The 15821-nt window shown below is 56.7% G+C and overlaps 1 protein-coding gene across 2 annotated transcripts in view; it reads left to right on the forward strand.

Moving 5' to 3' along the window:
- NUMA1 (nuclear mitotic apparatus protein 1) overlaps positions 1-15821 on the forward strand; it is a 69050-nt gene that overhangs the window by 10946 nt on the left and 42283 nt on the right. The window contains exons 1-4 of one of the 2 annotated variants that reach the window (XM_069759518.1): positions 5554-5795; positions 7827-7905; positions 13629-13714; positions 14059-14129. In XM_069759518.1, the coding sequence (XP_069615619.1) occupies positions 7864-7905; positions 13629-13714; positions 14059-14129 (199 nt within the window). In that variant the 5' untranslated portion in view covers positions 5554-5795; positions 7827-7863. Of the gene's footprint in view, positions 1-5553; positions 5796-7826; positions 7906-13628; positions 13715-14058; positions 14130-15821 lie in introns of those variants that run through there. The other variant, XM_069759517.1, reaches the window with a different exon arrangement.

The raw sequence follows: 15821 nt of genomic DNA on the forward strand, positions 1-15821 counted from the left end.
GTGACCCCCTACACGGTGTAGTGCCCCCCTACACGGTATACTGGCCCCCCTACACGGTATAGTGACTCCCCGCATGGTGTAGTGGCCCCGTACACGGTATAGTGACTCCCCGCATGATGTAGTGATGATGTAGTGGCCCCCCACACTGTATAGTGGCTCCCCGCATGGTGTAGTGGCCCCCTACATAGTATAGTGACTCCCCGCATGATGTAGTGGCCCCCTACATGGTGTAGTGGCTCCCCGCATGATGTAGTGGCCCCCTACATGGTGTAGTGGCTCCCCGCATGGTGTAGTGGCCCCCTACATAGTATAGTGACTCCCCGCATGATGTAGTGGCCCCCTACATGGTGTAGTGGCTCCCCGCATGGTGTAGTGGCCCCCTACATAGTATAGTGACTCCCCGCATGATGTAGTGGCCCCCTACATGGTGTAGTGGCTCCCCGCATGGTGTAGTGGCCCCCTACACGGTATAGTGGCCCCCCACACTGTATAGTGACTCCCCGCATGGTGTAGTGGCCCCGTACACGGTATAGTGACTCCCCGCATGATGTAGTGATGATGTAGTGGCCCCCCACACTGTATAGTGGCTCCCCGCATGGTGTAGTGGCCCCCTACACGGTATAGTGACTCCCCGCATGATGTAGTGATGATGTAGTGGCCCCCCACACTGTATAGTGGCTCCCCGCATGGTGTAGTGGCCCCCTACACGGTATAGTGACCCCCCCGCATGATGTAGTGGCCCCCCACACTGTATAGTGGCTCCCTACATGGTATAGTGGCTCCCCGCATGGTGTAGTGACCCCCCACACTGTATAGTGACTCCCCGCATGGTGTAGTGGCCCCCTACACGGTATAGTGACTCCCCGCATGGTGTAGTGGCCCCCTACACGGTATAGTGACTCCCCGCATGGTGTAGTGGCTCCCCGCATGGGGTAGTGGCCCCCTACACGGTATAGTGACCCCCCGCATGAGGTAGTGGCCCCCCACACTGTGTAGTGGCTCCCCGCATGGTGTAGTGGCCCCCTACATGGTGTAGTGGCCCCCCACACTGTATAGTGACTCCCCGCATGATGTAGTGGCCCCCTACAAGGTATAGTGGCTCCCCGCATGGTATAGTGGCCCCCTACACGGTATAGTGGCTCCCCGCATGATGTAGTGGCCCCCTACACGGTATAGTGACTCCCCACATGGTGTAGTGGCCCCCTACATAGTATAGTGGCTCCCCGCATGGTGTAGTGGCCCCCTACATGGTATAGTGGCTCCCCGCATGGTGTAGTGGCCCCCTACATGGTATAGTGGCTCCCCGCATGATGTAGTGGCCCCCTACACGGTATAGTGACTCCCCACATGGTGTAGTGGCCCCCTACATAGTATAGTGGCTCCCCGCATGGTGTAGTGGCCCCCTACATGGTATAGTGGCTCCCCGCATGGTGTAGTGGCCCCCTACATGGTATAGTGGCTCCCCGCATGGTGTAGTGGCCCCCTACACAGTATAGTGGCTCCCCGCATGGTGTAGTGGCCCCCTACACGGTATAGTGACTCCCCACATGGTGTAGTGGCCCCCTACACAGTATAGTGCCCCCCCTCAGTATAATGACACCCTACTCGGTATAGTGGCTCCCTGCTGAGTGTAGTGCCCCCCGCATGGTGTAGTACCCAGGGTCGGCGTCAGCACCCGGTGTACCCGGGCAAATGCCGGGGCCCTGGCGAGACGGGGGGCCATTCAGGGCTGGCGTTAAGGGCAGGCAGCTGCCTAGGGCCCCTGCTCCCCCAGGGGCCCTCAGCGGCACATCACGCAGCCGCTATGGGGCCTCTGTGAGGCAGGGGGGCTCGCCAGCGCCAACTCCCCCGCCGCCGCATTGAACTATACCGGCGTCTGCTGGTAAAGTTCAAAGCAAATGATGGAGGAGAGAGCGTCACCTGACGCTCCCTCTCCCATCATTCCCCACTTTGACACTGCCGCTGCGGGTGCACGATGATGTCATCGCGCACTCGCTTTGTGTCAGGCAGTGCAGCGGCAGCCGCCAAGACCGGAGCAGGGAGCAGCGCAGGCACGAGGGGAGGTGAGGAGTGTTTTTTTTTTTTTTTGTTTGTTTGTTTTTTGTAACTATAACAGTGAGTACTGGACTATGGGGCCATTCTTGGGGGGAGGGAGGTTGTGCTGTATACTACATGTCTGTGCTATATACTACGTGGGCTGTGCTATATACTATATGGGCTGTGTTGTATACTACGTGGGCTGTTATATAATACATTGCTGTTCTATATACTACGTGGGCAGTGTTACATGCTACGTGGGCTGTGCTTTATGCTACGTGGGCTGTGCTATATACTACATGGGCTGTGTTAAATAATATATGGCTGTGCTTTATACTATATGGGCTGTTTTATGCTACGTGGCTGTGTTATATACTACGTGGGCTGTGTTATATGCGATCATGAATCGTGGTATGTGTTAAAGGGGGAACCCACTGAGACTCAAAAACCTGGAGCCGGCCCTAGTAGTCCCCCCCAGTATACTGACCTCCTACACAGTATAGTGCCCCCCACAGTATAATGACCCCCTACATGGTATATTGGCTCCCTACAGAGTGTAGTGGCCTCCGGTCCCGTGTAGTCCATCCAAGTTTCTGAAATAAATGTTCCAGATAGATCACTCACTACGAGCTGTCCCCGGCCTCTGTTTTGCCTCCGTTCAGCGGTCTCCATCTTTTCAGAGGTGCACACCGTGTTTATGACTGTACACCCGGCGGGGAGCGCTCACTGCAGCGAGCAGGATAACTGTGAACTCGGCATTAATCCTGTAACATCCGACATCGGACGCCTCCCCCCGTTTGGTGCGGGCCCCTGCGATGAGCCTACACCTTTTCTGCCACATGACAGCTGATCTGATGAGCTGTCATGTGCCCCTAACAGCTGCGGGTGGAATCACGATCCACCCACAGCTGTTAACATCTTAAATGCCAATGTCAAACTCTGACGGAGGCACACAGTGCCCGTGTCACATGACCGCAGGTCGGCATGTCAGCTCGGGGTCTGCAGAAGACCCCCATGGTTGTCATAGCCGGATAGCTAGTGAGCATGTCTGCTACATAGGGCTGCAGCACAAGTGATCGGAGGATGCCAGCTTCTGGTCTCATGGAGATTAGTGAAGCAGGTAAAAAAAAAAAAAAAGTTTGAAAAATATAAAAGTTCAACTCGCCCCTTTTGCCCCATTCAAAATAAAACAATAAAAAATCAAACACATTTGGTATCGCGGAGTTCAGAATCGCCCGATCGATCAATACGTGAAAAGGATTAATCCAATCGGTGAACGGCGGAACGAGAAAAAAATCAAAACTGCAGAATTACGTTTTTGTTTTTGTCGCCGTAACATTTCAATAAAAGATCTGCACCAAAATGGTATAAAAACGTCCGCTCAGCGCGGAAAAAACGCCCCGACCCGAGATCACGAAAAATGGAGACGCCACGGGGATCGGAGAATGGGGCAAGGAGACGCCACGGGGATCGGAGAATGGGGCAAGGAGACGCCACGGGGATCGGAGAATGGCGCAAGGAGAGACGCCACGGGGATCGGAGAATGGCGCAAGGAGAGACGCCACGGGGATCGGAGAATGGCGCAAGGAGAGACGCCACGGGGATCGGAGAATGGCGCAAGGAGAGACGCCACGGGGATCGGAGAATGGCGCAAGGAGAGACGCCACGGGGATCGGAGAATGGCGCAAGAAGAGACGCCACGGGGATCGGAGAATGGCGCAAGGAGAGACGCCACGGGGATCGGAGAATGGCGCAAGGAGAGACGCCACGGGGATCGGAAAATGGCGCAAGGAGAGACGCCACGGGGATCGGAGAATGGCGCAAGGAGAGACACCACGGGGATCGGAGAATGGCGCAAGGAGACGCCACGGGGATCGGAGAATGGCGCAAGGAGAGACGCCACGGGGATCGGAGAATGGCGCAAGGAGAGACACCACGGGGATCGGAAAATGGCGCAAGGAGACGCCACGGGGATCGGAGAATGGCGCAAGGAGAGACACCACGGGGATCGGAGAATGGCGCAAGAAGAGACGCCACGGGGATCGGAGAATGGCGCAAGGAGAGACACCACGGGGATCGGAAAATGGCACAAGGAGAGACACCACGGGGATCGGAGAATGGCGCAAGGAGAGACACCACGGGGATCGGAAAATGGCGCAAGAAGAGACGCCACGGGGATCGGAAAATGGCGCAAGGAGAGACGCCACGGGGATCGGAGAATGGCGCAAGGAGAGACGCCACGGGGATCGGAAAATGGCGCAAGGAGAGACGCCACGGGGCTCGGAGAATGGCGCAAGAAGAGACGCCACGGGGATCGGAGAATGGCGCAAGGAGAGACACCACGGGGATCGGAGAATGGCGCAAGAAGAGACGCCACGGGGATCGGAGAATGGCGCAAGGAGAGACACCACGGGGATCGGAAAATGGCACAAGGAGAGACACCACGGGGATCGGAGAATGGCGCAAGGAGAGACACCACGGGGATCGGAAAATGGCGCAAGAAGAGACGCCACGGGGATCGGAGAATGGCGCAAGGAGAGACGCCACGGGGATCGGAGAATGGCGCAAGGAGAGACACCACGGGGATCGGAAAATGGCGCAAGGAGAGACGCCACGGGGCTCGGAGAATGGCGCAAGGAGACGCCACGGGGATCGGAGAATGGCGCAAGGAGAGACGCCACGGGGATCGGAGAATGGCGCAAGGAGAGACACCACGGGGATCGGAGAATGGCGCAAGGAGAGACGCCACGGGGATCGGAGAATGGCGCAAGAAGAGACGCCACGGGGATCGGAGAATGGCGCCATTGTTTTTTTTTACAAAGTTTGGACTTTTTTTCACCACTCGGATGAGACAGGACCCAGACCTGTTCGGTGTCTGAGCTCGTACTGACCGGGAGAATCGTAATATCGGCTCAGGTTCAGCGTTTCGTGACCTCGCGTGGGATCGCGCTCTTTTTGCAATTTCACCGCACTTGGACTGTTATAATTCTCGTTTTCCAGGACACGACACGGTGAAACCAATCATCATTGAAAAGTACAACTCGTCCCGCAAAAAACTAGCCCTGACACGGCGGTAATGACGGAAAATAAAAAAGTGATGGCTCCGGGAAAGAGGGGAGCGAAAAACAAATGGGGGTTAAGGGGTTAATGCAGTGTGTGTGGGCAGACTGCGCATGTCCGGCCTCAGGGGTCGGTAATCCGGGCAGCTGTCAGTCCTAGTGAGTACACCCGCCAGGTCCGGTCCTGGCTGTGTCCGGTGTTTGTAGTCACCAGTCCGCGCATGTCGGCTCTGGGGGCCGGCGTCTGCCTGTGAGCCCTGACCTCGGGGGTCTGCCCTTCTCTGCGGCACTACAACTCCCAGCATGCCCCGGCTGCGGTGCCGCCCCTCCGCCTGCAGACCGCTATGGTGTGCGCCGCCCTGCACGGCGCGGGGCATGCTGGGAGCTGTAGTCCGGGTAGTTTCCGCCAGTCAGGGATTCTCCATCCTCCCACAATCCACCACGTCCCCGCTGCGTCACTGCCCCGGAGCATGCTGGGACCTGGCATGCAAATACAAGCTGATCGTCCATGGAGGCTGCTCCGGGGGTCCCGCTGGCCCCGGGCGGCCGCGCTGCGCTGTGAGGCGGACTCGGCGCCGTGAAGTGACCGCGACCCTCCCGCCTCCCCGGCCACAGCCGCACGGTGACTGCCTGCCGCCATTCTCTGCCCCTGATGTGCTGGAGAAAAAGGGGTTAATGCTGCAAAGTCTCCGTGTTGAGGTGTGTGCACTGTGCGAGACTGCGGGCAGGGTGCTGACAATCATTACTGGGGGGGCAGGGTGCTGACAATCATTACTGGGGGGCAGGGTGCTGACAATCATTACTGGGGGGGACAGGGTGCTGACAATCATTACTGGGGGGACAGGGTGCTGACAATCATTACTGGGGGGCAGGGTGCTGACAATCATTACTGGGGGGCAGGGTGCTGACAATCATTACTGGGGGGCAGGGTGCTGACAATCATTACTGGGGGGCAGGGTGCTCATTACTGGGGGGCAGGGTGCTGACAATCATTACTGGGGGGACAGGGTGCTGACAATCATTACTGGGGGGCAGGGTGCTGACAATCATTACTGGGGGGCAGGGTGCTGACAATCATTACTGGGGGGACAGGGTGCTGACAATCATTACTGGGGGGCAGGGTGCTGACAATCATTACTGGGGGGCAGGGTGCTCATTACTGGGGGGCAGGGTGCTGACAATCATTACTGGGGGGCAGGGTGCTGACAATCATTACTGGGGGGACAGGGTGCTGACAATCATTACTGGGGGGCAGGGTGCTGACAATCATTACTGGGGGGCAGGGTGCTGACAATCATTACTGGGGGGCAGGGTGCTGACAATCATTACTGGGGGGCAGGGTGCTGACAATCATTACTGGGGGGCAGGGTGCTGACAATCATTACTGGGGGGCAGGGTGCTGACAATCATTACTGGGGGGCAGGGTGCTGACAATCACTACTGGGGGGGCAGGGTGCTGACAATCACTACTGGGGGGGGCAGGGTGCTGACAATCACTACTGGGGGGGGACAGGGTGCTGACAATCACTACTGGGGGGGGGACAGGGTGCTGACAATCACTACTGGGGGGGCAGGGTGCTGACAATCACTACTGGGGGGGGCAGGGTGCTGACAATCACTACTGGGGGGGGGTCAGGGTGCTGACAATCACTACTGGGGGGGGGGGCAGGGTGCTGACAATCACTACTGGGGGGGGGGCAGGGTGCTGACAATCACTACTGGGGGGGGGGGCAGGGTGCTGACAATCACTACTGGGGGGGGGGCAGGGTGCTGACAATCACTACTGGGGGGGGGACAGGGTGCTAACAATGATTGGGGCTGAGCGTTATATGGGAGTAACAGGGTGCTGCCAATCATGGGGGGTACAGGTGGAGATACCGGGGGCCGTGTCTCGGCCAATCATTAGTGGTGCAGATACCGGGGGCGGTTGCAGGGAGATGACCTTTCCTTATGTCCGTCCATGAGGTTTAGTTCCCGGTGATCTCTAGTGATGGTCGTCCCCCGCAGTCTGTGTATGACCAGGGACGTCCGTCCGTCCGCTCCGTGGTCGTCCTGCTCCCTTTCTCTTGATATTTCACAAACCTCAAGTAAATCAGAATTCTTGTGAAACCTGCGTTGTGACCGCAGCCGTCTTCTCGCTGATCCGCCACTAATGACCAATCAGATTCCTCCATTCAGAGTTTCCTGCAGTTTTTTTTTGTTTGTTTAATCAGAAATTCCTGAATAATGAAAATTGTGCAACTTTGACCCAACTGAATTGTGTAACGATGTGATGGTGAGTGCGGCCTCCGAGGCAGCAGGGGGCGCTGTGTACACCAAGCTGCATCACTGCAGTGGAAAGTTCAGCAACGTTTCCTTTTTTTCCGTATCTGATTAGTGTCCATGAGTGGGAGCGCTCTGCACGGCCTCCACAAGCTTCACAGTGCAGAGGTCTCCAGTCACTGGCAGCAAGCAGAGCTCTTGGGGATGGTGTATAGTGCCTGATCCTGTAGGTGCAGCGGTGAAGGGGTTACTGCTGTTATCACATTACTGGGTGGACTTTGTATAAATGGAGAGCGCGCTCCTTCGTGGGCTGCCAGAACCAGCAATGGGAACAGCAGCTGAGCGCCACATGTGCAGGCCAGCCTCCCAGCAGCACTGAGGATTTCAGGAGCCGTCCCAGACTGTTGTTGGTGCAATGATCTGACTGGTAAGATCTACGTAATCTGACGGCCACTTCTCTCCCCGCAGGAGATCACAGATTCCCGAACTCCCAGAGCTTGTGAAGATGTCGCTGCACGGGACCTTGATGGAGTCTCTGCTCACATGGGTAAGTCCTGATGGTCACAACACCCCACACCTGCCCCGGCAATGACTGCACCATGATCAGGATTGTCGGACCCGCGGTATAGACGTTACACCGCAGGCTGCTCCACCTGAGCCCTGTACCTGCGTCAGCTGTGATCAGGATTGTCTGACCTGCCGGTATAGACGTTACACCGCAGGCTGCTCCACCTGAGCCCGGTACCTGCGTCACCTGTGGTCAGGATTGTCTGACCTGCCGGTATAGACGTTACACCGCAGGCTGCTCCACCTGAGCCCGGTACCTGCGTCACCTGTGGTCAGGATTGTCTGACCTGCCGGTATAGATGTTACACCGCAGGCTGCTCCACCTGAGCCCGGTACCTGCGTCACCTGTGATCAGGATTGTCTGACCTGCCGGTATAGACGTTACACCGCAGGCTGCTCCACCTGAGCCCTGTACCTGCGTCACCTGTGATCAGGATTGTCTGACCTGCCGGTATAGACGTTACACCGCAGGCTGCTCCACCTGAGCCCTGTACCTGCGTCACCTGTGATCAGGATTGTCTGACCTGCCGGTATAGATGTTACACCGCAGGCTGCTCCACCTGACCCGGTACCTGCGTCACCTGTGATCAGGATTGTCTGACCTGCCGGTATAGACGTTACACCGCAGGCTGCTCCACCTGAGCCCTGTACCTGCGTCAGCTGTGATCAGGATTGTCTGACCTGCCGGTATAGACGTTACACCGCAGGCTGCTCCACCTGAGCCCTGTACCTGCGTCACCTGTGATCAGGATTGTCTGACCTGCCGGTATAGACGTTACACCGCAGGCTGCTCCACCTGACCCGGTACCTGCGTCACCTGTGATCAGGATTGTCTGACCTGCCTGTATAGATGTTACACCGCAGGCTGCTCCACCTGACCCGGTACCTGCGTCACCTGTGATCAGGATTGTCTGACCTGCCGGTATAGACGTTACACCGCATGCTGCTCCACCTGAGCCCGGTACCTGCGTCACCTGTGATCAGGATTGTCTGACCTGCCGGTATAGACGTTACACCGCAGGCTGCTCCACCTGACCCGGTACCTGCGTCACCTGTGATCAGGATTGTCTGACCTGCCTGTATAGACGTTACACCGCATGCTGCTCCACCTGAGCCCGGTACCTGCGTCACCTGTGATCAGGATTGTCTGCCGGTATAGATGTTACACCGCAGGCTGCTCCACCTGAGCCCGGTACCTGCGTCAGCTGTGATCAGGATTGTCTGACCTGCCGGTATAGATGTTACACCGCAGGCTGCTCCACCTGAGCCCGGTACCTGCGTCAGCTGTGATCAGGATTGTCTGACCTGCCGGTATAGATGTTACACCGCAGGCTGCTCCACCTGAGCCCGGTACCTGCGTCACCTGTGATCAGGATTGTCTGACCTGCCGGTATAGACGTTACACCGCAGGCTGCTCCACCTGAGCCCGGTACCTGCGTCACCTGTGATCAGGATTGTCTGACCTGCCGGTATAGATGTTACACCGCAGGCTGCTCCACCTGACCCGGTACCTGCGTCAGCTGTGATCAGGATTGTCTGACCTGCCGGTATAGACGTTACACTGCAGGCTGCTCCACCTGACCCGGTACCTGCGTCATCTGTGATCAGGATTGTCTGACCTGCCGGTATAGACGTTACACCGCAGGCTGCTCCACCTGAGCCCGGTACCTGCGTCAGCTGTGATCAGGATTGTCTGACCTGCCGGTATAGATGTTACACCGCAGGCTGCTCCACCTGAGCCCGGTACCTGCGTCACCTGTGATCAGGATTGTCTGACCTGCCGGTATAGATGTTACACCGCAGGCTGCTCCACCTGACCCGGTACCTGCGTCATCTGTGATCAGGATTGTCTGACCTGCCGGTATAGATGTTACACCGCAGGCTGCTCCACCTGAGCCCTGTACCTGCGTCAGCTGTGATCAGGATTGTCTGACCTGCCGGTATAGATGTTACACCGCAGGCTGCTCCACCTGAGCCCGGTACCTGCGTCACCTGTGATCAGGATTGTCTGACCTGCCGGTATAGACGTTACACAGCAGGCTGCTCCACCTGACCCGGTACCTGCGTCACCTGTGATCAGGATTGTCTGACCTGCCGGTATAGATGTTACACCGCAGGCTGCTCCACCTGACCCGGTACCTGCGTCACCTGTGATCAGGATTGTCTGACCTGCCGGTATAGACGTTACACAGCAGGCTGCTCCACCTGACCCGGTACCTGCGTCACCTGTGATCAGGATTGTCTGACCTGCCGGTATAGATGTTACACCGCAGGCTGCTCCACCTGACCCGGTACCTGCGTCACCTGTGATCAGGATTGTCTGACCTGCCGGTATAGATGTTACACCGCAGGCTGCTCCACCTGAGCCCTGTACCTGCGTCACCTGTGATCAGGATTGTCTGACCTGCCGGTATAGATGTTACACCGCAGGCTGCTCCACCTGAGCCCGGTACCTGCGTCACCTGTGATCAGGATTGTCTGACCTGCCGGTATAGACGTTACACCGCAGGCTGCTCCACCTGAGCCCTGTACCTGCGTCACCTGTGATCAGGATTGTCTGACCTGCCGGTATAGACGTTACACCGCAGGCTGCTCCACCTGAGCCCTGTACCTGCGTCACCTGTGATCAGGATTGTCTGACCTGCCGGTATAGATGTTACACCGCAGGCTGCTCCACCTGACCCGGTACCTGCGTCACCTGTGATCAGGATTGTCTGACCTGCCGGTATAGACGTTACACCGCATGCTGCTCCACCTGAGCCCTGTACCTGCGTCACCTGTGATCAGGATTGTCTGACCTGCCGGTATAGACGTTACACCGCAGGCTGCTCCACCTGAGCCGGTACCTGCGTCACCTGTGATCAGGATTGTCTGACCTGCCGGTATAGATGTTACACCGCAGGCTGCTCCACCTGAGCCGGTACCTGCGTCACCTGTGATCAGGATTGTCTGACCTGCCGGTATAGACGTTACACCGCAGGCTGCTCCACCTGAGCCCTGTACCTGCGTCATCTGTGATCAGGATTGTCTGACCTGCCGGTATAGACGTTACACCGCAGGCTGCTCCACCTGAGCCCTGTACCTGCGTCAGCTGTGATCAGGATTGTCTGACCTGCCGGTATTTATGTTACACCGCAGGCTGCTCCACCTGAGCCCTGTACCTGCGTCATCTGTGATCAGGATTGTCTGACCTGCCGGTATAGACGTTACACCGCATGCTGCTCCACCTGAGCCCGGTACCTGCGTCAGCTGTGATCAGGATTGTCTGACCTGCCGGTATAGATGTTACACCGCAGGCTGCTCCACCTGAGCCCGGTACCTGCGTCACCTGTGATCAGGATTGTCTGACCTGCCGGTATAGACGTTACACCGCAGGCTGCTCCACCTGAGCCTGTACCTGCATCACCTGTGATCAGGATTGTCTGACCTGCCGGTATAGATGTTACACCGCAGGCTGCTCCACCTGAGCCCGGTACCTGCGTCAGCTGTGATCAGGATTGTCTGACCTGCCGGTATAGATGTTACACCGCAGGCTGCTCCACCTGAGCCCTGTACCTGCGTCACCTGTGATCAGGATTGTCTGACCTGCCGGTATAGACGTTACACCGCAGGCTGCTCCACCTGAGCCCTGTACCTGCGTCAGCTGTGATCAGGATTGTCTGACCTGCCGGTATAGACGTTACACTGCAGGCTGCTCCACCTGAGCCCGGTACCTGCGTCACCTGTGATCAGGATTGTCTGACCTGCCGGTATAGACGTTACACCGCAGGCTGCTCCACCTGAGCCCGATACCTGCGTCACCTGTGATCAGGATTGTCTGACCTGCCGGTATAGATGTTACACCGCAGGCTGCTCCACCTGACCCGGAACGTGACTCAGCTGTGATCCGTCTGCTGGGGCTTGGCAGCTGTCTGCCGGTCCATGCCTCCTACAATCCCGCTTGAGCACCTTGTGTTTGGCTGGAGTCGTCTCCGTATTCTCCGGTGTTGTGTGATGACTTCCTATCGCTTGTGTCGTCGGGCCCTGGAGATTTTGAGAAGCTGCAACGGTGACTTCACAAACTACAGTGTCTGTTCCCAGCGGTGGAGAGCAGCGAGGGTCCCGGTGCACTTGGTCCGATTGATCAGCTGTCGGAACAGGGAGTCCTTACTGCGTTTCACAGTGAAGTGGCCGATCTGACGCCCGACCACTCTCCGTTTGTTCCCTATGGGGCTGAGTGCCGCGTCCGGCCATGCGTTCTGCTCCGTGGGGAGTGAGTGGGGCCGCGTCCGGCCATGCGTTCTGCCCCGTGGGGAGTGAGTGGAGCCGTGGTCGGCCGTGTGTTCTGCCCCATGGGGACTGACTGGAGCCGTGGTCGGCCGTGAGTTCTTCCCCGTGGAGCTGCAGTCGGCCGTGCGTTCTGCCCCGTGGGGAGTGAGTGGGGCCGCGGTCGGCCGTGTGTTCTGCTGCCCCGTGGGGAGGGAGTGGGGCCGCGGTCGGCCGTGTGTTCTGCCCCATGGGGACTGAGTGGAGCCGTGGTCGGCCGTGAGTTCTTCCCCGTGGAGCTGCAGTCGGCCGTGCGTTCTGCCCCGTGGGGAGTGAGTGGGGCCGCGGTCGGCCGTGTGTTCTGCTGCCCCGTGGGGAGGGAATGGAGCCGCGGTCGGCCGTGTGTTCTGTCCCGTGGGGAATGAGTGGAGCCGTGGTCGGCCGTGAGTTCTTCCCCGTGGAGCTGCAGTCGGCCGTGCGTTCTGCCCCGTGGGGAGTGAGTGGGGCCGCGGTCGGCCGTGTGTTCTGCTGCCCCGTGGGGAGGGAGTGGAGCCGCGGTCGGCCGTGTGTTCTGTCCCGTGGGGAATGAGTGGAGCTGTGGTCGGCCGTGAGTTCTTCCCCGTGGAGCTGCAGTCGGCCGTGCGTTCTGCCCCGTGGGGAGTGAGTGGGGCCGCGGTCGGCCGTGTGTTCTGCTGCCCCGTGGGGAGGGAGTTGAGCCGCGGTCGGCCGTGTGTTCTGTCCCGTGGGGAATGAGTGGAGCCGTGGTCGGCCGTGCGTCCTGCCCCGTGGGAAGTGAGTGGAGCCACTGTTGGCTGCGTGTTCTGCCCCGTGGGGCTGAGTGGAGCTGCGGTCGGCCGTGCGTTCTGCCCCGTGGGTAGTGAGTGGAGCCGCTGTCGGCCATGAGTTCTTCCCCGTGGGGGCTGAGTGGGGCCGCGGTCGACTGTGCGTTCTTCCCCGTGGGGAGGGAGTGGTTAGCCGTGAGTTCTGCCCCGTGGGGAGGGAGTGGAGCTGCAGTCGGCCGTGCGTTCTGCTGCCCCGTGGAGAGGGAGTGGGGCCGCGGTCGGCCGTGCGTTCTGCCCCGTGGGGAGGGAGTGGGGCCGTGAGTTCTGCCCTGTGGGGAGGGAGTGGGGCCGCGGTCGGCCGTGCGTTCTGCTGCCTCATAGTATTAGCCATAAAAGACCTCCGATCTTTAGATCAGCGCATGTCACAGTGTTCAGACCCCATTGATAGTGAGTTGTCACCAGACAGAAGGCTCGGGACCACCAGAGAGAACGCGTCGTCTCCAGTGAGGACTTCTACCTGGAGAATGAAGGCCAGCGGCGGCCCCCCTTGTCCCCACCTTCCCCTACAATCACTGTATGATGGGCGCCGGTGCCTCACGTCATCCTGTCATGGATATTTGGGGTCCTGATATAGCGGGGACGTGTCCACCTCCTAAACTGTCCATATTTCCTCCAGGTGAACAGCTTGAAGGTGGATGAGCCCATCGAGCGTCTGTCCCAGATGCAGGATCTGAGCATCTTCATCAAAATCATCACGAAACTGTAAGTCGTCCCCACTCCCCCTCTAGGGGGCGCTGTGCTATTGGAACCTTTTGTTGTGGGTTTTGTGTCGATTTTTCTCCTATTACCCATCATGTGCGCTGGGAGTTGTAGTCCTCTGCATGTTCTCAGCCGCGGCTGCACAACGCTGTGGGTAACGTCTTGGCTCCTGTCCCATAGACGTTCCAACAGACTGGTTCCCCCAATAGAAAGTAATCCGATCATGATACCCTGGACACGGCGCGATCATCGGGGCCTCTATAAATGATGGTCACACATGAGATGAAGCAGAGCTGGAGACCCGGTGTATGAGATCTGTGCCGATCAACCGTGTACATGTGTTACAGGAACGGGAACGTGGAGGAGGCGGCCCGGATCCTGAAGCAGCCGGCGGAGGAAAGACTGAAGTTCTTACAGAGTAAGATCAATGGATGATTAGTGACAGTGATGTAGAAGGGGTAATGTGTACAAATAGTGTATATAGCGGGGTAATCTGCAGTCACTGTGTACAAACATTGCACTACTGATCCTGAGTTACATCCTGTATTATACCCCAGAGCTGCACTCAGTATTCTGCTGGTGCAGTCACTGTGTACATACATTACATTACTTATCCTGAGTTACATCCTGTATTCTACCCCAGAGCTGCACTCGCTATTCTGCTGGTGCAGTCACTGTGTACATACATTACATTACTTATCCTGAGTTACATCCTGTATTATACTCCAGAGCTGCACTCACTATTCTGCTGGTGCAGTCACTGTGTACATACATTACATTACTGATCCTGAGTTACATCCTGTATTCTACCCCAGAGCTGCACTCACTATTCTGCTGGTGCAATCACTGTGTACATACATTACATTACTGATCCTGAGTTACATCCTGTATTATACTCCAGAGCTGCACTCACTATTCTGCTGGTGCAGTCACTGTGTACATACATTACATTACTGATCCTGAGTTACATCCTGTATTATACCCCAGAGCTGCACTCAGTATTCTGCTGGTGCAGTCACTGTGTACATACATTATATTACTGATCCTGAGTTACATCCTGTATTATACCCCAGAGCTGCACTCACTATTCTGCTGGTGCAGTCACTGTGTACATACATTACATTACTGATCCTGAGTTACATCCTGTATTATACCCCGGAGCTGCACTCACTATTCTGCTGGTGCAGTCACTGTGTACATACATTACATTACTGATCCTGAGTTACATCCTGTATTATACCCCAGAGCTGCACTCACTATTCTGCTGGTGCAGTCACTGTGCACATACATTACATTACTGATCCTGAGTTACCTCCTGTATTATACCCCAGAGCTGCACTCACTATTCTGCTGGTGTAGTCACTGTGTACATACATTACATTACTGATCCTGAGTTACCTCCTGTATTATACTCCAGAGCTGCACTCACTGTTCTGCTGGTGCAGTCACTGTGTACATACATTACATTACTGATCCTGAGTTACCTCCTGTATTATACCCCAGAGCTGCACTCACTATTCTGCTGGTGCAGTCACTGTGTACATACATTACATTACTGATCCTGAGTTACATCCTGTATTATACTCCAGAGCTGCACTCACTATTCTGCTGGTGCAGTCACTGTGTACATACATTACATTACTTATCCTGAGTTACATCCTGTATTATACCCCAGAGCTGCACTCACTATTCTGCTGGTGCAGTCACTGTGTACATACATTACATTACTGATCCTGAGTTACATCCTGTATTATACTCCAGAGCTGCACTCACTATTCTGCTGGTGCAGTCACTGTGTACATACATTACATTACTGATCCTGAGTTACATCCTGTATTATACCCCAGAGCTGCACTCACTATTCTGCTGGTGCAGTCACTGTGTACATACATTACATTACTTATCCTGAGTTACATCCTGTATTATACCCCAGAGCTGCACTCACTATTCTGCTGGTGCAGTCACTGTGTACATACATTACATTACTTATCCTGAGTTACATCCTGTATTATACTCCAGAGCTGCACTCGCTATTCTGCTGGTGCAGTCACTGTGTACATACATTACATTACTGATCCTGAGTTACCTCCTGTATTATACTCCAGAGCTG

The sequence above is a fragment of the Ranitomeya imitator genome, chromosome 3 (assembly GCF_032444005.1).
Source record: "Ranitomeya imitator isolate aRanImi1 chromosome 3, aRanImi1.pri, whole genome shotgun sequence".
In the NCBI taxonomy this organism is placed as follows: Eukaryota; Metazoa; Chordata; class Amphibia; order Anura; family Dendrobatidae; genus Ranitomeya; species Ranitomeya imitator.